The 22855-nt window shown below is 38.9% G+C and overlaps 1 protein-coding gene across 1 annotated transcript in view; it reads right to left on the bottom strand.

The window, feature by feature from the left end:
- raver2 (ribonucleoprotein, PTB-binding 2) overlaps window positions 1–22855 on the bottom strand; it is a 78510-nt gene that overhangs the window by 43052 nt on the left and 12603 nt on the right. Inside the window, exon 2 of the mRNA XM_079671296.1 lies at window positions 15947–16013. Coding sequence (XP_079527422.1) covers window positions 15947–16013 — 67 coding nt within the window. The remainder of the gene's footprint in view (window positions 1–15946; window positions 16014–22855) is intronic.

The raw sequence follows: 22855 nt of genomic DNA, 5'->3' as shown, positions 1-22855 counted from the left end.
AAGCCAGGGAGCCGAGGACGATGTTTAAAAATGACATCATCTTTGCCATTTCAACCTGAACTAAGGTAATATTATCTGTGTGGCTGACAGGCCGGGAAGGATCTCTATGGACCTGCTGCCCTTTGATATCAATCCCTCTCTAACACACATACACACACATGCACACACACATGCACACACACATTATGCGCACCAGTAAGAGTACTGGATCTGAATCATCCTAACAATAAAGCCCTCTAAAATGTTCTTGACTGCAAACTACAAAGTGTATAAATCCTTGGATCACAGCAAACACCATTTTTAAAATGTTACAGCTTTAATCTGAAAGGCTTCCCAAACATTTGTATTGTCTGAAAGGCATACATTCAATAGAAACATTTGAAAAATAAAAGATACGTGTCTCTTTCGCTGTGAACTATCTGGGGTAAAACATCACTAAGCAAGTGTGTTTACAAATACACACAAAAACTAAATCAGCTATGACACAGCCATGAGTTGTGCCTATTAGTTATGTAGCACCAATAAACCTCATCCATCCTCTGGCTTTTTATATTCCTCCCCGGCACTCTGCTACAGCATCTACATGAGTAAACACTTCAGACGAGTCCTCCTCACTCATCCTCTCCTCTCATCCTCGCAGCCCTTTGTCTCCCAACACATCGGCACTCCCACACCCTCCCTCTCCATCATCACCACCTCTCTGCTCCCTTTTCCTCTGCTCTCTCACCGTTTCCATCCATCAGTCCTCTCATCTCCAGACGCTTCCACTTCAAGCTTTCGGGGGACATTAGGGGTAAATATTTGTAGGTTTAAATCAGAAGCAGATCCATAGAGAGCCTGTTTACAAATATAGATGATGTACAACTCCATGTCGCAAACATTTCTTTTTGACAACAAGGCTAGTCTGGGTCGCTCTGTTTTCTATTATCTTGACCACCCTCAGTGTCATGGGTGATATGATTTGGATTTGTCTGGACCTGCCTATTACAGTCTCTGTTCTCCATTGAGTCCAGTTGGTGTTTTGTTTGTTTTTTGGCCTTCCTGCCCAACATTGGAGGCTGCTCCCAGTTCTGCAACAGACTGGAGAAGCTGCCTTGCTGGCAGTCAGCTGTCAATAATTAACATCCCATTCACTGTCATTTAAATGAGCAGGAGATGCTTATTTCTTCACACAAATATGAATAAATTATAAGAGATATAACATGTTTGTAATTATGATGGAAGCCACTAATTCAGGCACATTGATGTGTTGCTTGTACTGATCCCATATCATTATTTGCTCTAGTGAGCGATATGTGATTTGTACAAAAGTAAGACAAGAATATAAAGTATACATTTGGCACAGTATTCTTTTTGTTCTTCAGTCCAACTTTAAATCAATTTTGAGTCAATCATAAAACTGCTGAAGCTTGGAGTTACATTTGACTGAAGAGGTCTCTGCTACAATATGAAACAATTTTACTGGCCTCTACAGCTCATATAACACTCGGTCACTAGGTTTTCACCCGTTCTTCCAGCGTTTTTATAGAAAAAGGTAAAAACATCCTCATAAATAGGTTTCTTCTCAAAGAACAGAAGCTTGAACCTGTTGTCGAACAGGCAAGTGCTAAACATTCCTAACAAATGTGAATAAACCTTTGTGCATAATAATCTTTTCCTAACCCAAATTAAAGCTGTAGTATGTTTAAACACGTCATCACTTTGTTCCCTGGTAATCTTCCAACCGTGGATATAGCAATGATCCATATGTCCACACTGCAAGTGAGTGTTAGAATGAGACACGTTATCAAATACAAAACCACATCGCTATAGGACTCAAGATGCAACAAGTGTGGAGCAAGATGCAGGCTAGCATGAAAGCTAGTAACGTTACAATGTTTAAAAAATGCAAACATTTGGACTTGTGGCAAAAGGTTTTTCGAAAGATTTTTTATTATTGTGTTGTTGTTATCAGCTGTAGCAGTAGTATTGATAGTATAGTTATAGTATATATTATTGATGTTAAAGAGATGTATGTGGAGGTTGATGAGTGGGTGTTTGATATATAGGTTTTAGAGATGGAAAATGAAGGGATAGAAGGAGGAGATGCATGAGAGGCTGAGTGGATCTACCACTTGCGTCTCTTCAACCAGCCGCCCACTCACCCGCCCACAGCTGCTTTGTTCACTCTGCTGCTCAGTCCCTCTTTACAACATTTCCCACAACAAATGGATTCATTATTTAAAATATTCACAAATGTAATTTTGTGTGGTTTTATACAGTTTAAGTAGCTAAAATACGGATATTTGCAGTGGAAAAATAAAAAAAGGTAATAACATATGGATTTATATCGGATTTCTTTTTTTTTTTTAAAGTAAACATTTTCAGAAATGTTAAGAAAAAACTCTGTCATGAAATACTTTCATGAAGTAGTCAAAAGGATAGTCAAAACAATAATAGTTGAATTGTGCATATGATCCCTCCCCAACTCAACTCATCATCTATTGATACTTCCAGTACTTCGCTCCGTCCTTCTAATTTTTCCTCCACCCTCATGCACTCAGTCTGTCAGTCTCCTTTTCAACCAATGGTCATACAATCTGTAATTTAAGTCACTCATAACCTTCATCCTCCATCCATCAACTCAGTCTCTTAACATCCTCCCACCACCTATCCTGCTGATGGTTTTAACCTTCCATCTTCTTGTCCTTTCTGCCCTCCCACCGTCTTTCTCACAAGTCTCGAGTAAAAGATAAAACTGCATTTGAACTACGGTCTCACCAAATACCTTAGATCTAATCTTATGTAATCAAACCTTGCAAACAGAGCAAACAAAACCATATGGGTCACTTAGTGCAGGTAAAACCTTACACAAACATCCGTCAGCATTGATTTCATACTTATGGGCATTTTTCCCCTTTTATTATTTTTATTGACAAAACTGTCATTTGATTTTTAAGGAAAATGATGGGCAGATTCAACAATATTCAAATTAACGCCACGCTCAAATGGGCTTTAATGTTATTTTCTCAGTCACATTAGTAAAACCATGCACGTGTTATGTCTCACACTTGACTGAACAGGAGTATAACACAAAAGGTTCTGTTTTCTCAGAAACGACATACACTATAAAAGTCAATTAAACCCCAAAGGCTTTTGAAATATCAAATTGATAATGTTTTCACCATTAAATTCAAAAATATTGAAACAAATTACTCCGAAAAAATGCTTAATTTAAAATACAGCTTATTGATATATTTTTCTTCCCGCACAAAAAAAGAGGAAGAAAACACTGAGAAATATGAATATTCAAAACTGCTCTCTAGCAATACCTTGACTTCCCTTCTTTTTTTTTTTTAAAGGAACACCTAACTTCAGACTAGTTTTAGTGTCTGTTTTTGTGGTCAGCCGGTTCTCAGAAGTTCTTCTTATCTATAATGTGCATTTGTGTGCTCCTTAAAGATAGACACATGGGAGCCCTGATAACTCGAGAACCAGAAGTCTCAGTCAGTAAGATATGTGTACATGTCCACATGTGTGTATCTCTGTGTACACTCGTGATTTCAACAGAAGCGTTCACCCAGAAGAGTGAAACCATGCGTGTAGGGCTTTTTTATGTGCATCGGTGTGAACCACAGATAAGACAAACACTTCTGACACAAATGTTGAATACTGTAGAATCTTGAGGGTTAATACACAGTATAATGTGCATATTCCTCCATATTTCAGAGATGCCTAAAGCACATTATATGTGAACAGGGGATCTATAAAAGTGTTTATTTTTCAAAAGCTGTTTTTTAGGTTGTTTACATTTTTTCTACAGCAGTTTCTTCAGAGTTTGTTTACATTTTCAAAAGTCTTTACACACCACAACTGCACTCTCTAGGCCCTTGTACAAGCTGACATTGGTTGTGTGAAGATTAAAGAAGCCACAATTATTCTTCAGTTTTAGGATGCAGTGATTATTGCAAAATGGTTGTAGGCAATAATGAACTCCAAGAGATTTATCTTAGTCTTAAGTCTTAATAGTTATGATTTGTTACAGACGAAAGAAGAAAAAAACATCAGCCATGATCACCAATGGTTAATTCAACATGAATAACAGGTGTTGCTGACACTGTTGTGTAGGCTGGCAGCTTTTGTGCAGTTAAATTCTGCATTTTATGCCACTACTGCGTACATTAACAGGAGGAAAGCAATTACCCAACAAATGTGGGATCCTTGTTTCTAGTGGCATCATCCTGAATCATGAGAACATTGAGCTTAGTTTACCCGACTAGCATGCTAAAGCTGACAAATGGTACGCTGACAAAACGTTACGGGGAAAAAACTCGCTCTCCAGAATTTCTATTTGTGAACAGTAGAAACAAACAGCAGTTAGGGTCACAGGGATTACATAAAGGATGATGCACAAAGAACAAAATGTCCTGTTCAAAAACACATAGCCCTAAAACCCGTATGTCAAATATGTAGGCGTGTGCATCTCAGCTAAGCATTTCTACATTTGTCTTTTTATCGACAGTAGCCTTGTAATGAGGGAACAATGGCTCTGGTGAGAACTGGCAAAGGAAATCACGCATCATCCTCATCCTCATCTTTATCAACATCATCATCATCTACTTCTCCTTTCATTGTGTCAAACATGAGTTTTTTTGGTTTAAAGCGTGTGTGCATGTGTTGAGTGTGATCAAAGATAACAGCCGCATCACATTTGCATGGCCTGTGCCGATTTACATTTATTGATTAGGAAGGAGACATATGGACAGATGATGACAGAGAGAGAAAAGAAAAGAGGAACAGAAAGAGAGAGAGGGGGAGGAAAGAAAAGAGGAACAGACAGACAGACAGACAGACAGTAGTGATAGGCTGCTTTCCAGGGAAGCAATTAGACGCATCAGGCTGCCTGCACTTAAAGTGCACCTATCATGCTATTTTTAGCCAATAGCTCAGATATATATAAATATATCAAAAACATGTCTATGAAGTGTTTTGCTCAAAATACCAAACAGATCCCCCATTCTAGCCATGCCTCATATCCCTATATTTCCTTTCCTGTTTCAAAAGTGCTGATTTTGGGTATAAAGCTTATAATAAAAAAGTTGATAACAAATAAAACTAGAGAATGCAATTCCTGAAGAAATTGCTTGTGGGAATGCTTTATGTAGAAATGCTGACGCTAAACTGCTATGCTGAAATGTAATGTGTAAGAAGAAAGTGAAGAATTTAGATTGAAATGATACATGAACACTGGGGGCTTGAATGTGTGATGAGAGAAGAAAATAAAGTAAAAAGGCTTGGAAAAGCAGCAGAATATTTGAACTTCAAACTTTTGAACTAACTCGATGGCGAATGACCTCTCGCCATGCCAACGGCATTTGATGACATCCCATAATACGCTTAGATGTGTTGATGGCTGCATCGTTACCAAACCTGTGAAGTTTTGGGCCATTTGGAGCATTTTCACTGAAGTTATGAGAAAACCGTGTTTCATGGCGAGCATTGTGTTGCCATGGCGACGGCATTTGAAGAAATCTCAAAACTGTCCCGTAGATGTATTCAAGGCTGGACTGTTAGCAAACGTGAGTGAAGTTTGAGCACTTTTTTAGTTATAGCGACATCGTCTTTTATGGCGAGGGATGGAAACGGCATATGATGAAACCCCATAATTGACGTAGAGCTGTTGAGGGCTGGAGCGTTAACCATTATCTGAAGTCTGGTGCTGTATTGACCCTTTTCATAGGCGTTACGACAACATCGTGTTTTATGGCGAGGGATGCGTTTCCATGGAAACGGCATAAGGTGAGGTGTCAGATTTGACGTAGAGCTGTTGAGGCATGGAGAGGTGATATACAGGTGAAGATTGTGGGACGACAGGACCGTGTCCATTGGAGCTACAGCGACATCATGTTTTATGGCGAGGGATGCATTTCCATTACAACAGCCTATGATGAGATCTCAGATTTGGCATAAAGCTGTTGAGGCCATGGACCGGTGATATACAAGCGAAATTTGGGGGATGATCGGACCGTGTCCATTGGAGTTACAGCAACATCGTGTTTTACGGCAAGGGATACGCATCCCTCGCCATAAAACACGATGTTGCTGTAACTCCATGGAAACGGCATATGATGACACCCCATAATTGACGTAGAGCTGTTGAGGGCAGGGCCATTAACCATTATCTGAAGTCTGCTTTTCAATTGGAGTTATGACATCATCGTGTTCCATGACACAGGTGTTTATGTTTGAGCTAACGACGTGTCCAGAGATCAAAGGTTTCCATGGTGATCAAATAAATGCGGCAAAGGCTCAAATTTGTTGAACAACACATCTGTAACGGGTTAGTTAATTGACCAAAAAATATGAACAGTTGGAATATTGAAAATGGGATTATTATTAGGATTATTTGTAGGTCATTGAAAAGTAGAATCATTTAGAAAGATGTGAACATTGAAGTTTCTATTTTAGAAAAGCTGAAACTGTAGTGCATCGCTGGTTTTAAAAGTGATTTATAAGAGTCATGTTTAAAGATGTGCAATACTTAAAACGTTTATAAAGATCCTCTGAGTGTGTGTCATTAGTTAGCTGATAAAATGTTAGGGATAAATACCTTGACATATTAACTACAAGAGCTTGAATAAAACAAGCAACCTTGTATTTGAAAGATTAACTCACATAGCAACAGTCGCACCTGGTATATAAGTGGTGTGGCTGAGTGCTTTAAAGGGTTCGAGAATAGAGGGGACTTGAATGTGAAATAAGAACAAGAAAATAAAGGTCTAAATGCATGAAAAAGCAGCAGAATATTTTAACAAAAAACTTTAGAACTAAAAGCATACGTCACCAATAATGTCTAAAATATGTGGAACATGTTGAAGTCAGTAGGAAGTCTCCATCAGACGGAAAATAATATTCTGAGACAGTCTGTTAAACTCCAGTGACCACGTCATTAGTCTGCTGCTCTAATTATGTCAATTGGAGTTATGACATCATCGTGTTCCATGACACAGGTGTTTATTGAGCTAACGACGTGTCCAGAGATCAAAGGTTTCCATGGTGATCAGTGAGAGGAGAGCATCTTCATTGTTCTGAAGGAGAGATAAACCTCTTACATGTGAACGTTTTGTTGATGAACCGTGACAGATATCGGTGAAATTTCAAAGCGTGAAGCATGTCAAGGAACTTGAGCATCTGAAGTATACTTTTTGGCAGATTAACAAAAGGTGTGCGACTGCTGTGGTGGGGAAAGGTGAGGCTGAACTTACAATTGAGTTTAATGGAGACATGTTGAACGTTTTTGTCACTTCATGCCCTCAAGAGTCATTTCGTTTAATTTTTTTGCTACGTTTGTCATGAAAAATTATGTCTCAGGAATGTAGGGTTTGGGAATTATGGCAGGTTTAAAAGAAAATATGAAGGCAAAATTAAATCTGTCCTCCACTCTAGCTGTGACACCCGCCTCTTAACCAAGGTCTGAACAATGTTTAATATCTCTAAAAGTAAGAATCAGATTTAAAGTTGTGTTACACGAATAATGTCAGAAAGATGTGTAACATTTCAAAGTTGGAATGAGGTTTCTGAGTGAAAGTATGAAGGAGCAGTTAGCAGTTGAAGAAGGAGCAGTTAGCAGTTGAAGAAGGAGCAGTTAGCAGTTGAAGTTGCATGAACATTGTTGAAGTCTGAAGATTTCTCCATTGACTTCCATGTTAAAAATGGGATGAATTATGGGATGTATCTCTGGAATTATGAAATTTATGAATGATAAAAGTAAGAGCCATCGATTCCCGACCGATTCATGTTTGAACGGAGTTTCTACGGAGTTTCTACGATGTTCAATGCGGGAGGAGAAGTGGCGCAAAATAACCCGGCGGAATAATAAAGAATTTTGTGCGTAGCATAACAGATAGTTGGAATGCTGTGTCAGCATTGTGTCAGCATTGTGTAAACACCGACCATATTTCGTCCAAAACAGTGCTGTGGGTCCACATTTTCGATATTACGTCATATCGGACGCAAATCTGGATCAGCTCCGTTGTTCTCCCGTTTTTAGAGATTTGGGCACGGAGGAAAAAAGAGAGGGTTTTATTTTCTGACGCTGTGTGAGTTCCCCGACACACCGGCAGTGGCGAGCCGTCAGGGCCCTCTAGGCCCTCTCTGAGGGCCTAAGATATTCTACAAAATAATATTTAAAAACATTAAAATAAAATAACTTGATTTAATTGTATTTAAAATAACATTTCCAAAGAAATAAATCCTTCGAATCTGCCTATTTAGTTTCTGTTTGAATGTGAAGGGTTAAATGAAAGAAGCTCGTCTCTGCGAGTTACTGTGAAGATAGGAGCTGATTGGTGATCCAGCTATGAATTCACAGAGGGCCCGCTATAGTAACTGAACGAGAGAGTAAAGTCAAATGACAGTACAAATGACCAATCTTATCTTCCCTCTAAATGGGTGGGTTTTATTATCACGGACTCTATGACAAGTTCCGCCCTTCCTGTCAACAGCGTAAACTCGCCTTCAAAATAAAAGCATGTCCATACAAAATAGGAAGCCAAGCCAAATTACACTTAAGACATATGTATACAATTGCAACGAAAGTAATACAATGCAATATCCTTTTCAATTTCAAAGAACACAAATTGGGTTATTTACAGGTGTTGTTTTGTGTGGAAGAGGGTTGCTTTCATTGATGCGTTTTGCACCCCGGGTCGTTGTTTTGATATTCCGCTGAAGTATACGCTGTGACGTAATAAAAATCCAAATGAATTCCCGTAACATTTTATTTTGCTTTATAGCTACAAAACAACATTATGGATGTTCACAAAATAAATTACACCAAATGAATAACCAAGAAGGAACATGCTAGGTTTGTTATGTTTTACATTAGAAACTAACATTATTAAACTGTAATAAAAGTTAGTAAATTACCCAAGAATAAGAGCCAAACGAAGACATCGTTTATAAGGATTGATTGATTACAATTCTGAATTGTTCCATTTAGAATCCACATTCAATCTCCAACCCTAGTATTGCTGCATAAAATGAGTTAAAGGTTTTCCAACATTTGCAGTAACCACAAGGCAGTGAACCACAACCTGTTATCTGATCTTCCACATTCTGCTTTCTAAACTCAATCCAACCTTCCAAACCGACACCCAAACTAATCAACTCTGCATTCAACAGTGTCCTAACGGCAGAAAAACACAAACTGACAGCAACCCAAAGACAAAAACATGTATCCTTGTACAGAGGGGTACAAATAGACAAAATGCAAACAGTACAAGTGATGTATGGTGTGCTGCAGGACAATAGAAACCTTACTTGTCCCTCAGCTTGTGCAACACACACACACACACACACACACACACACACACACACACACACACACACACACACACACACACACACACACACACACACACACACACACACACACACACACACACACACACACACACACACACACACACACACACACACACACACACACACACACACACACACACACACACACACTTCATTACTGGTCAGTGCAGCGGCAAACACAATGGCCTCCATTGAAAGGCTGGGATTCCCAGGATAAACCCTGCTATTATATTCCCAGATCCCTGGTTCCGCAGCACTGCCAAATGAGTACACATACCTCTGGACTAGTTCTCGGTTGGGACAGGGGGCGTCAAGTGGAAGCGGCTCGGACAACATGGCCGGTGGGATGGATTGAAGCCTGCTGATTCCTCACAGGCTAGCAGACAGCTTTAATCTGCCCGTCTGTGGGTTCATGTGTAATTGTAAACATCTACACATGCTGTGTGCGTGTTTATCTGCCAGCCTGTCTCACTCTATGGCTGAGGTTTCAATTTATTTCAAACTTCTTTGATATTCTGTAGTCAAAAGGTAAAGTTTGCTTAAAGGTCAATAGTCTTTCTGACCTGCATTTGAGAACACTCCAAACTCACATAAGTTAAATGTATTAGCTTATGTGAGTTTGGAGTGTTCAAAGGAGTTTGGGATCATAAATAATAATGAATTGATTAAAATTGATTGATGACACATATCGCTGCATAAGGCCACTGAACTGATGAGATAGAATCTGATAATGAGAAATTAATTATTTAAACTCATTAGGATATGAATGTGCATACAAATATTGTTTGGCTTGCTCTGTAAAAACTAAGACAGGTATCTAAGTATTACAATCAAATTGACTGTGAAACAGCAACATTTATTTGAGGACGTTTGGCTGCAGGGTTGAAAAATGTGGAAAGCCCGAAATTTTAAATCACACATCAATAGAGCTGGACACTGAACACGCCAAATGTGCAGCCAACACAGAATCTGCTCTGATAATGAGAATCCATTCAGCGCTGGCATTCTCACCACAAAGTAATGTGAGCACGGAGGCAGATAATGATGGATGCTTCACTTTTTGAACGTGGGCCAGGGGCCAACTAACAAGCTGCTGGTAAAGTGCCTTGAATTTGCTAATGGTAAGGAAAGGACGCAAGGTAGGAAAGAGGAAAGGGCATGAGGGATTGATAGGCCTGGAGGCAGTAAGATGTGGGAAGGAGGCATAGATCAAAAGGATGCGGAGAGAATTTGTTAATTTTTTAGGGGACATGTTGGCTAAAAAAAAAAGAGCTCAAGAAGAGCAGAGGTGCTCTTGTGTGTGAGTGTGCGGAGGGTGGGTGTTTAAGGAAAATCATCATTAGCCAGGGAGCTGAAGCAACAGCCCGAAGCAAAGCCGCAAATGGAAACACAGAGTCGACCACTCAAACACACACAGCAGGACACGCTTAAACACACACATTAACACAAATATGTGCACTGCAGGACACATAAACACTCCCGTCGGTATGACCTAATAAGTCCAACGGTGGAGGCTGGCTCAGTGAACTCATATGGTCATGAGGTGCAGATGCATGCCAAAGCTGTTCCGAGCAGCACTTTTTAATCAGAGCAGAGGACGGAGACGAGCCAGGAGAGGGTCCACTAACCGGTAACCACACAAACAGTAAGAACAACACCCTAGAGGATGATAAGACCGGGAGAGAATGACAGTTTATCATGGCAATATCTTTCGGCACACCCAGGAGAGTAAATCAAAGGAACAGCAGCAAGATATTGTACCAAGAGCAAAATCATGTTCAATTTCGAATGCCTCCCCACACGGGATTATCTTTGGTGTAATTGTACACCTGCTGTAAATTCCAGGAGAAGTCAGTTTAATACAACCTAAGGAAAAGCCTCATCATTGTTTGCACTACTCAACCTGTGAAAGCAGTTCTACGGCTCTGGAGTCTCTGAAAATACCCCTGATGACGTCATAGTGTTGTCATCAGGGTTATGTTTGGTCAGATTTATATACTACAAATCCATAGCAAACAGCCAGCATTACAAACTAGGGGTAGAGAGAAGGTCAATAAAAATGATGCTATTGGCTACATTATCTCTTTTGTATTCTCCAAAGTGTTGTGCAATAGAACATTTGTAATTATTGTGAAGATCATTCATTGCAGAGGCTAAGTTATTGGCTGAAATATAGCATCATGGTAATATCTGTATTGGCATAATGTTGATCAAAAAGTTCAAAAATGTGTTGAATGCAGTTTAATAAACGACGTAGCCTAGTTTTCCCACTGGAAGGCATTGAATACAGCTCCAACATCTCCTGATCTTCACCAGCTTGGTCACATTTTCTATAAAAACTCCCAAGTAAACACAAACAGAGATACTGAATCTCCAGAGTGACTATCTCGCTGAGCCTTCAGAATATTTTTGAGTCTGGTGCATGCTTGACTGTGTCTTTGGGTCTGCATGTGTGATACACTCAGCTCAGGGAATATGTGTGCATTTTATACCAATTATAAAATAATTAAACAATGTAGCCGTTTCCTCTTGTCCGGGGGAAACATGGCTTTTTTGATCCATACAAGATGCTTTTGATCTATATGAGATGCTTAAAATTAAGCTATTTTATATATCAGCTAGTTTTTTGATTTATCATTTTTTACATACGTGTGCCAAAATGAGCCCGATGACTAGCGTGTTCAAATGTCTGTAATATAATTGAAAATAAATCATCTATAAATATCCAAAGAAAAGAAACAATATTTCCATGTTGAAACCAACATCCTCTAATAAACTATTAATCTCATCAACTTTGAGACATTACAGAAATTGTATTTATCTGATGACACAGAAACATTTTAATCAAAATTCTTTCCACAAAGGTCACAGAGGAACATTTTCAATTCCTTTGAATGAAAATGTACAATGTGCGTTTATTACACAGCCCATAGAAAGATAACAAAAATATATAATAAAACTAATATGGAACCATTTTAATATTCTATGCTAATTTAACTGATCACAGCTACGTTCTGCCTCTCAATAACAAAACACAGCTTCTTTTGTGAGTATTAGGATATGAAATATGCAATAAAGCTTAATTCTTTCTCTATTAACAAAAGACCCTGTAAAACCCATTTTGGGGTTATTGAGCACAGTTTGAATTTCATGGAAGATGATCGAGCATGCTGCATGATTTGCAGGCAAATAATTCCACCTCGTAAAAAATGTAACATATACGGTTAATATTTTATAATCAACCTTGCGGGAAGTGCGAGTGAACCTGGTGACCTTTTGTTTCTGTCGCTTGCTTAAGCTGAACAAATTGCAAGAAAGTCAACTACGTCCTGCAAAACAGATGAATATATTACATAGACGGGCTAAAGCTAACTGTTGGCTAATTCTCTGGTGAGAGCTCTGCAACAATATGAGCTGAAATGGATCTAACTTCCTCTGTTCACACTAGTCTCTCGTTCTGACCTCCTGCTGATACACTGAGCTAAAGTCACTTCATGGTTAGCTTCCTTTCTTCACAAAAAACATACTGGGCTAACCTTTCTCTGCTTGAACCCTGCCCAAAGGCAATGTCTTATATCAACAACTCTTTCTCACCACTGCCAGATAGCTTATCTTAAGCTAGCGTTTATTGTATTGTATTTCCCCCTTTACAAAGTCTTTCAAGTTTCTTTTCATATTCCAGTACATCTGAGTTTCTGATCTTATTTACAGAAAAATAAATGAGGATATGTTGTCAGGGATAATAAGGTGTTTCAGAAGGAACAGGAAAAAGAAGAGCACAAAAGCTACAATGAGAAGGAATAAAATACATAAAACAATGGATATTTTGGTAGCATTCAACAATAATGACTCATGGGATATGTTATTGTTAGATAATAAGAGAATAATCATCATTTAATTCCTGTTTCTGTAAAAGGTATATCAAGTAATAGATTTTGTGTTAATTCCTGTAATGCTGTACGCTTGATCAACAACAGGGATGAGTATATTTCTAAGCCTCTAATGCAATGCTGTGAATCTGAGGAGACATTTTCTGCTTCACAGCTAAAGAAACAACAACTGAAGCAAAGCCTCAAAGACTTGAACGTACGGAAACGAACACTAAATCATAATTTCAGAAATAAACAAAACATGACAGAGCATTTTCAGCTAGAATGGCAGCTTAAAGTTAGAAGTTAAAACATAATTTCTGTATCCGCCACCGGGATGGGATCTGCTCCAAAATGTAATTAATCGGCCATTGCTAAATGCTAACCAAGTTGAGCTTACCACTTTCCATTACTTTTGCCATAATTACATTTTCCATGTTTCAGAGGATTACAATTACTGCTGAGTTAGTGTCCTCACTCAAGTGGAAATAGTCATAACAAATATTGGCATTCTTTCCTTTGATAAACAATGGAAAATATACAGACTGTACAACTAGGGTTCCCAAAAACGTCTGAGAGTCTGGACTTTAAAATATTTCAATTCTGAAGTTGTTATCACTTTAGGCTCATTTACTTAAAAGCGTTTCACAGAGGGCTTCGTTGCATGGTGGTACGGACAGAAAGAAACACAAACATCTTGATTTTGAAGCCGTACGACTTTAAAAGGCAGAAAAGGTGAACGAGACAAAAGAGAGAGGGAGGAAGGAGAGAGTGAGTCAGACTGTAAACACTTGGTCTGGGTGATGTTATACAGCTGCCATGAAAAATGATCCGATGGTGAGCAAGTTCACCACCAAATCACACACACACACACGTTATGACTAAATCAATATGAACAAACAGGCATGTATATATGAGCACAGACACACAAACACCCGGATAAATCACAGAGGTTGAGGTTGCATAGAGGTCTCTGTCTGTTTGTGATAAGTAAAGAGGCGATAAGCCAGGGGTTTACCGGATCAAGAACACACACACACACACACACACACACACACACACACACACACACACACACACACACACACACACACACACACACACACACACACACACACACACACACACACACACACACACACACACACACACACACACACACACACACACACACACACACACACACACACACACACACACACACACACACACACACACACACACACACACACACACACACACACGTTGAATTTGTTTTTAAATGATAAAGTAGAGGTATCCATATTTGATGGAGTTGGAGTCAGAAACTCAAAGGTTTTTTCCACAATGTTGCACCATCTCTTTAAATAAACCTTTCTGCCACCTCCAACTCTCTCTCTCACATGTTTTCTATCACTACACAATGGCTGATCATGCCATAGTGACGGACATCACTGCTACACAGTTGTTCCCAACTGTATCTCTAAAAGTAGAAAGTCATTACTTTAAAAGAAGGAGAAAAGGATTTACTTTACTGAATGAATTCTTTTTCTGGCACTTCAGCTTAAAAAGCAAGCTTTTGGAACATGAAGCTCTCTGTGTTGCTGCTTCTCTCTGTGATATTCAGAGTGTCCCTGTAGTCCCTTTACCCCAAAAGAGAGACATGAAGAGCATTACATAAGAGGGAACCAATGTGGTCCCATCACTATGAGTAAGGGAGGAACATTTGAACTTTCTTTCCCAAACCTTTGATGTCTGGGACGCTGGATTCTGATCCCACTCATCCCACCTCAGCACATCGGAGCCCAACACGCTACCACAGCGGGACTTATTATTAAAGTAACTTGCCTGCCAGTCTGGTGAGGACATGTGTTTCATCATTCTCTCATTTGCTCCTAAAACCCATTAACCTGTTTGACAGACTGGTGCTTTGATATCTCAGCTGTAAATCTCTCTGCTTTCTAAAAGCATTATGTTTCAGGTGCTTGGCTGACTGCACAGACTAAATATAGACAATATTTAAGATTTCCCTGGAAAGGGACACACTCCAGAGACAGGGGGTATGTGTGTGTGTGTGTTCTTGTAATTCAGGACTCATGAGGACCAAATGTACTCAGGAGGTAAGGAGAATAAGGAAAACTCAAGTAATTTAAAATAAGATGATCACTTTTATGTGACTTTTGCTTAAGGATTCAAACTATATTCAACATGTGGCAACTACGGCATAGTGCCAAGACATAACTTAAATAAATAGTGGTAAAGATTACATTTACTATATGTGTGTGTCTGTGCAAAAGTGTACTTGTAAATATGACATATTGCATTATTTGCATTATATAGTTATGAAACAGACACTCGAGTCAAAGTATCTGTCCCTCCACCAGATTGACCCCTCCACTATTTCTACAGTATGTTAAACAAGTGCTTTAGCCATGCCTCACACTTAGATCACTACCAAACTAGTTTCCAAGTAACTATAAATACATACATGTGATGACAGATATGACATAGCAATATATCTAGGCTTTGGTTTACAAGATCATCTGATCTGAACATGAGTGTATACTTGTATTTCTATCATCGTGAGGACCAGTTAGATATTTAACATGCTGGTCCTCTATGCTAGGGTTAGCATTAAGGTTAGTGTACTGTTAGGCATTTGGTTGCAAAGGTTAAAGGGTTAGGGAATTAATCATAAGGGTCCTCACAAGTATAGTAGTAGAAGCATGTATGTGTTTGTGTGTGAGTTTTACCTGTGCCCTTGTTGCGGTCCACAAAGCAGTACTTCAGCTCATATTCTTTCAGGATCTCATGGACTTCCTGGAAAGAGACAGAAAGAGAGAAACACAAGACTTGAGCTTAGAGATCAATAAATCACTGGAAAAACTAAAATTCAAAAACTTGTTAAAAGTGTACAATGGTTATGAAAACATGTTTTAATTAGTCAAGAATAGTGACAAATGACCAAAGTCATGTCTTCAAATTAAATATTTAAATGACTAGTTGGGGTTCTAGATAAGACTAGTTGGGGTTCTATCTTCACAACCTAACGGTAATTGTATGTGATTATTCTAAATTTGTTAGGTAATCTGCAGTTCATCAAGTAACCTGTTTATCAGTTAAAAAATTAGCATTTATATTTAAAGAAAATGTGCATTTAAAAATCAGCACATACCACTCTGTATTGAGTCAGGAGATAAGTCAGAATATCTCATGAGTCTCATCAGTACAACTTTTAACAACAAGACAATTATTATAAACTAACCAACTGTTTTCAATATTTGTATCAGTATGCAAATATTCCTGTGCCAACTTAAGCTTAGATACATTTTATAAAAAAGAATTTTTCTCATCTCAATGATGAAACCTTATTTTTCGTCATTTGAGAAAACTCTTTGATGGGTGACTTCCCCAATGGCAATAATTTGTCTGCAACCAGTAATTATGTTTTTTTTTAAAGTGTAATTTTAAGATGAAAAGCTTTCCGTCTCCTGACTTTTCGTCTTTTAATAAGCGTTGTCCATGATCCTGAAGACAGCTCAGCAAGAGATCCTCACATTCTCTCTCACAGAGTGACTACTGCACATAAGTAACAGACAGCACAAAGTGTTTTTTGTATACAAATATATGCTCCTGTGATATAAGCAACCTTGTGAATCCCTTTACAGTAAAAACCTGTCCAACAGTTCCAGATGTAACAGGAGCACAGTGAGTGTAGGCGCAAGGACTAAGTAATGAGTTACAAAACCCATTCAAACTGTTTTATCCTTCAGAGGGGGAGCACACACGCTACATTCACCATAATCATGTCTGTGTGATGTGGAGACACTCTGTCCCTACTTACTTTGTCTTTCCTTCTTCCGACTACTTTTTATGTTCAGTAATAAGTCAAGGTATTATTTTGTCCAAGCATCTCATGTCGTTTGATAAATAAATAATCCACCAAAGAGTACATTTTCACATTTGATTTAAATGTGATTCAGCTATTCACCCCTCTGCTCACCACACACCACTGTGTTTCTCATGTATCTTAACTGGAAAAAAGCAAAAGCAGTTGATCTCTGCACAAACACCACTTTGACACAATAAAGCACTTCCTACCACTATTTTGTTTTCTTTTGAAGTCTAGAAGCATTCTCTCTACATGTTCAAATAACTTAATCTTAATGAACTTTAATTATGTGAGTTTAGTTTTTTAAAACTTCAGTGCGGCTCATCATTTGAACTGTTAGATTTACTTGCTGCCATTTTACCAAAACATGAGTAAAACCAAGGAGGGGTAATGTAAAAATCGTTGCCAGGCGTCTATGCATAGTCAGAATGATCACCGTCACAATGATCACCGTCACAATGATCACACACACACACACACACACACACACACACACACACACACACACACACACACACACACACACACACACACACACACACACACACACACACACACACACACACACACACACACACACACACACACACACACACACACACACACACACACACACACACACACACACACACACACACACACACACACACACACACACACACACACACACACACACACACACACGGGCCTTAGTGGAGGTCTGATTGCACTTTTGGTTCCATTATGCTGCATCCAGTCTATTAAAGTTTTGAAATTGAATAGATAAATGGGAGTGATTGTCATTTTCAAGAACTGGTTCAGAGCAAATAAATTGGGTTTACAAATGGGCCTGAATGTGAATAAAATAAAATGTGAACTTATTATTATTGAAGAGGATATGGCTGTTTTGTATCCTCAGCTAATGATGCCCACATCCTGAACTTTGATTCACCATAAGCTACTGCGGGATAACCTTGTAATATTCAAATTCAAAGGACACACTGTTGCATTGTAGTTAGGATGCACTCATGGTGATGCATTGATCACCTTTCACCAGAGTGAATGAAAGTTTGACATCAAACTAATCACATATTTTCTACAAATACAAAAAGAAAGGGAAAACATTTCTTTCTTATTTATAAATGTTTCGCTTTTTCTATCTCTCTAAACACCATCATCCACAAGCCCACTCAAAAAAGTGAGCAGGCATGTTCCATATCAGTGTAGGCCATGCGAGGCAGCCCACGCAGAGGGTCAAACTCGCCCGCTCCGTAAATCGGCGCAGGGCGAGCTGCAATCGCTGAGAGGTGCAGAGAGAGAGGGAGAGAAAAAACCGAAAAGAGGTGTTCCGTTTTTGATTTAGCTTCATAACAACTATCTTGCTACAAGGGTAGAAGTAGATGAATCTAAGGAGAGAATTAAAAGAAACCGCCTGAAATCAAAACACTGAAATACAGATCTTAATTTTAAAACATTACTAGCTGAGATCACTCTTTACCATAGTCTCTTGAAAAACAATTGGTAACATATTCCTGTGCGGTCAGAATGTTTCAACCATAGACTGCATATATAAAGGTTTCAACCAATAGATATGGCAGAAATAAAGTAGGTTAGAATAGGTTTAAGAAGAGAGACTTTAAGGAATTAATGAAAATCAAACAACGATTTAGAAGGTTATAGTTTTCCCCAAGTGAGTGTTAAGGGTCTTTACAAACATTACAAAGCAAACACACTTTTGCTATTAGGGATGGAGACAATTTAACAACAAGGCAAATGCAATAAGACTAAATACGATTAAACTATTTAGACCAAAGCAAGCCTGTCCCAAATGTGTAGGGATTCAAGCAAAGTGGTTTTGAACTACATTTGCCAACTAAAGCGCCCTTTCTTCTTTTACATCTGCCTTTTCCGCTGTTACATGCTTCATTTCTATTTTCTTAATGTAAGTGTATCAAATGCACTGATTTCCGGAGGTTCAGAGCTTTACACCTGTATTAATTACAATTCTGACATAAAAGGTAACAGACCGAAAGAAAGTCTAATTTCCTACATGCAAGAAATACTGAAGGAAGAAGCAACAAAACAAGACATTGGTATAAAGTGAAGAAAAAGAAACAAAGAAATTGCTTCCAGCTTTGTTCCCCACTTAATGACAGTTATTGTTTATACTGCACAGGATACAGACACTGACATTGCAGAGTACTTTGAGACAGTCAGCCCGGGTTGAATTAGGCCACTCAGAGTTCATTCTCTCTCTGGTGGCGCTTTATCACTCGTCCCTGTGCTATTCTATACTTAAATCCAGCTGAAAGTTTGTCAGAGCACTGGCCCATTACAAGACACTCAAAGACTATTTTTAGGAATCCTGCTCTTCATCTCAGCCACACAATTTACAAGATGAGCATACCTTGCTGCACAGTTTTATTTATGTATGATAACAGTTTCACACCATTACCTTTTACCTTCCATGCTTTAATGATCTTTCACTTTCACTACGTCCCTTCATGCTGTTCTACGATGCTGCACGCCGATTCATTGACATTCCCGCTACGCTATTTCAACAGCTTCCTAATTAACACTGCCGTAATAGCTAAGCGACGCTCACAAGTGCCCTAAAGCAGCCACTGGGCTCCGTAAATAGACGGTGTGAGCAAACACTCGACTGCAAACACACACTGCAAATCATAAAACACTGATTTTATATTTGAGGGAAATCCAGCTAAATGGCTCTTAACAGAGATGATACAGTTACCATAAACCTTGACTTTAAATCATCATTTCATTAAAAAAAGATACCTGCCCCAATGCATGAGAACTAGACAGTATGTGGGCAGAAGCAGCTGGACAAGCCATTTCCTTTTCTACAGTATGTTCCTCTATGTCAAGCTGTCCTGTAATATATAAGTGTGTTGTTCTGTTCCATGCTGTGCCCTCTGCGTGTCTGAACGCCTTTTGAAGCTGACATTTTCAGCAAGACCAGTCAGTACCCCAGCACCAGCCTCAAGTCCAGGGCCGATTTCTGCACACACACCCACCCACCCACCCCCACCCACCCCCACACACACACACACACACACACACACACACACACACACACACACACACACACACACACACACACACACACACACACACACACACACACACACACACACACACACACACACACACACACACACACACACACACACACACACACACACACACACACACACACACACACACACACACACACACACACACACACACACACACACACACGTTGGTGTACAACACTGCCCTGAGAGGATGAACATGATGAGGAATGTGATAGCAGGCCGGCACCTGACACCTGGTAAGATGGAGCTCATAGGCAGAGATAGTGTAGACTACAGGATTAGGCTTAGTGTGCTTTATATGAAACTGTCTGTAAATAGCTAATAATATTTAAAAACGTGTCTATTCCAGACTGATTAGAAATGTTATAATAAAGAATCATTAAACCTTCACTGAGGATGCATTTTGTTGTGTCATCAGGCATGTTGTTAACATTGGATAGACAATGAAGTGAGACACATTAAAACCTCTTTTTCAACATGTATGCATTGTTTGAAAGAGAAAGAAAACGCAAAGGAATATGCAACCTGCCTTCCTCAGTGAGTTCTACTAGCCTTCTCATTCATTAAATCTCCATCCATCTCTTCTGCTGAGTGCTTATTTGTGGTAAACGAGACATTGAACTGAACTGAACTTTCACTGTCTTCAACAATCACCGGAAGATCTACTTCTTCAAGGAGTACTTACCCACCTAATGAGCTCTTTCTTTCCAACTCTCAGTCTATATGTTTCTCTCAAAAAAGGAATGTGTGCTGCAGCACTAGTTCCTGAAGGCTTCTCTTTGTACCTTTTTGGTACGTTGCTTGGAGGGACGCCCAGAGAAGTACTTTCTAGTCCCGACGCTGCATTGTCAGTCGAGCCATACAATCAAACTAAATTGTGTTTGCAGAAATCATAAACTATTACAACAGTGTTTGGAACAATTATGCAGCCAAGATTTAAAAGAGGAGGTGTGCGTGTTTATGTTGCAGTTTTTATCTCTTCAACTAGGGCTGCAACAAACGACTCATTTGATAATCGATAAATCTATCGATTAATGAAACGATTAATCGATTATACGGATCGTTAAGGTTTGAACTGTACTACTATACTGCTTATCGATCCGGTCCTTTAACGATAGTCTTAACGGTTCTTTTGAAAATAAATAAGGTAAATTAACTAAACAAATTGTGAACAAAATTAACATTGCTTTTTATTTAAATTAAATAAATAATATTTCACATCAAAAGAAACCACAATGTTTTAACAAATCATATTAAATAATCTGATGACAGAACTGTAAACAGAAGGGCTGAAACTTTAACAAAATAAATAACTCAGTTACCTCTAATCATTAACCCATGTTTGAATCAGCTCTGTGTGTTGCTGCTAGCATACATAATACCTGACGTGGAAACGTTATTCGTGGATGGGGCTAGAGAGCTACTAGAAAGTGGATCGCTAGTCCTGGATCATAAGTCCTGGATGGATATCCTCGTGGATTCATCTTCCTATTATACACACATGCATTTCCAAACATTTGGACTACCTATGTTGCAAATGTATTATCTTTTCAATTTACACACGGCATCTATTGCACGTCTGTCTGTCCTGGGAGAGGGATCCCTCCTCTGTTGCTCTCCCTGAGGTTTCTCCCATTTTTCCCTTTAAACTGTGGTTTTTCTCCGGAAGTTTTTCCTTGTACGATGTGAGGGTCTAAGGACAGAGGGTGTCGTATTGTCATACTGATATTCTGTACAAACTGTGAAGTCCACTGAGACAAATGTAACATTTGGGATATTGGGCTATATAAATAAAGATTGATTGATTGAAAGACAGTCGAAGACGGTGCATTTCTCCGTCTGAATGTGGTGCACTTTTGCTAAATGTTTAGACAAAATGCTCGTGTTACCGCCCTTACATGCTAAACTGTTATTGCACTTTTGGTAACGAGCATTGTCCACATCGAGACGGGTTTAACCACACCTTGGAGCGCTTCTCTCCGCCATCTCCTCCATGTGCGTGTGTTGCATGCATGTTGCAGAGCGTGTGTGTAAACTGCCCTGCCCCCTCGCACACAGACGGGGGAGAGAGAGAGAGCTATGGGCATAGATATGTCTCATAATTATTTGTGTGAACATAAAAATAATTTGTTTATAATTATGTGATTTATAAATGTAAAACAACATCCACAAATGCATTTAAAAGATTTGCAAACTCACAAATAAATGTGCAAATGTAAAACGGATCTGCAAATGCACAAAATATTTTTACAAATAAAAAAAAGATCTTTGAATATCTCTAACATTTACAACTTTCGATTAGGGCTGAACGATTAATCGATTTTAAATCGAAATCGCGATTTGAAATGGTGCGATTATCAAATCGCAAAGCCTGCGATTTTTTTTTCAAATGTTTTCTTTTGAAATTGTTTCTTTTTTTTTTCTTTTGTGGCAGTCATCCACACCAGTCAGAAGTGCTGTGCTCCACATGCACCAGCCATTGTTAACCAATCAGAAGTGGCCCATGATAAAAGGTGATAGACAGCTTGATCCAATCACCTGCCAAGTATTTTTGAAAGTGCCTGCCCTTTCCAAATGGCTTCCAATGGAGCTTTCCTAGATGGTTTGGTGAAACAAACCATCTGAGTCAGGTTAGTAATGCTCCATCACATGTTTCTATTACAGGGTGAATCTTAAACTGAAGCTTGACTTTA

The sequence above is a fragment of the Notothenia rossii genome, assembly GCF_949606895.1.
Source record: "Notothenia rossii genome assembly, chromosome: 1".
Lineage (NCBI taxonomy): Eukaryota > Metazoa > Chordata > Actinopteri > Perciformes > Nototheniidae > Notothenia > Notothenia rossii.
The sequence above is the reverse complement of the archived record's forward strand: the minus strand, read 5'-3'. Positions and strand labels throughout refer to the sequence as shown.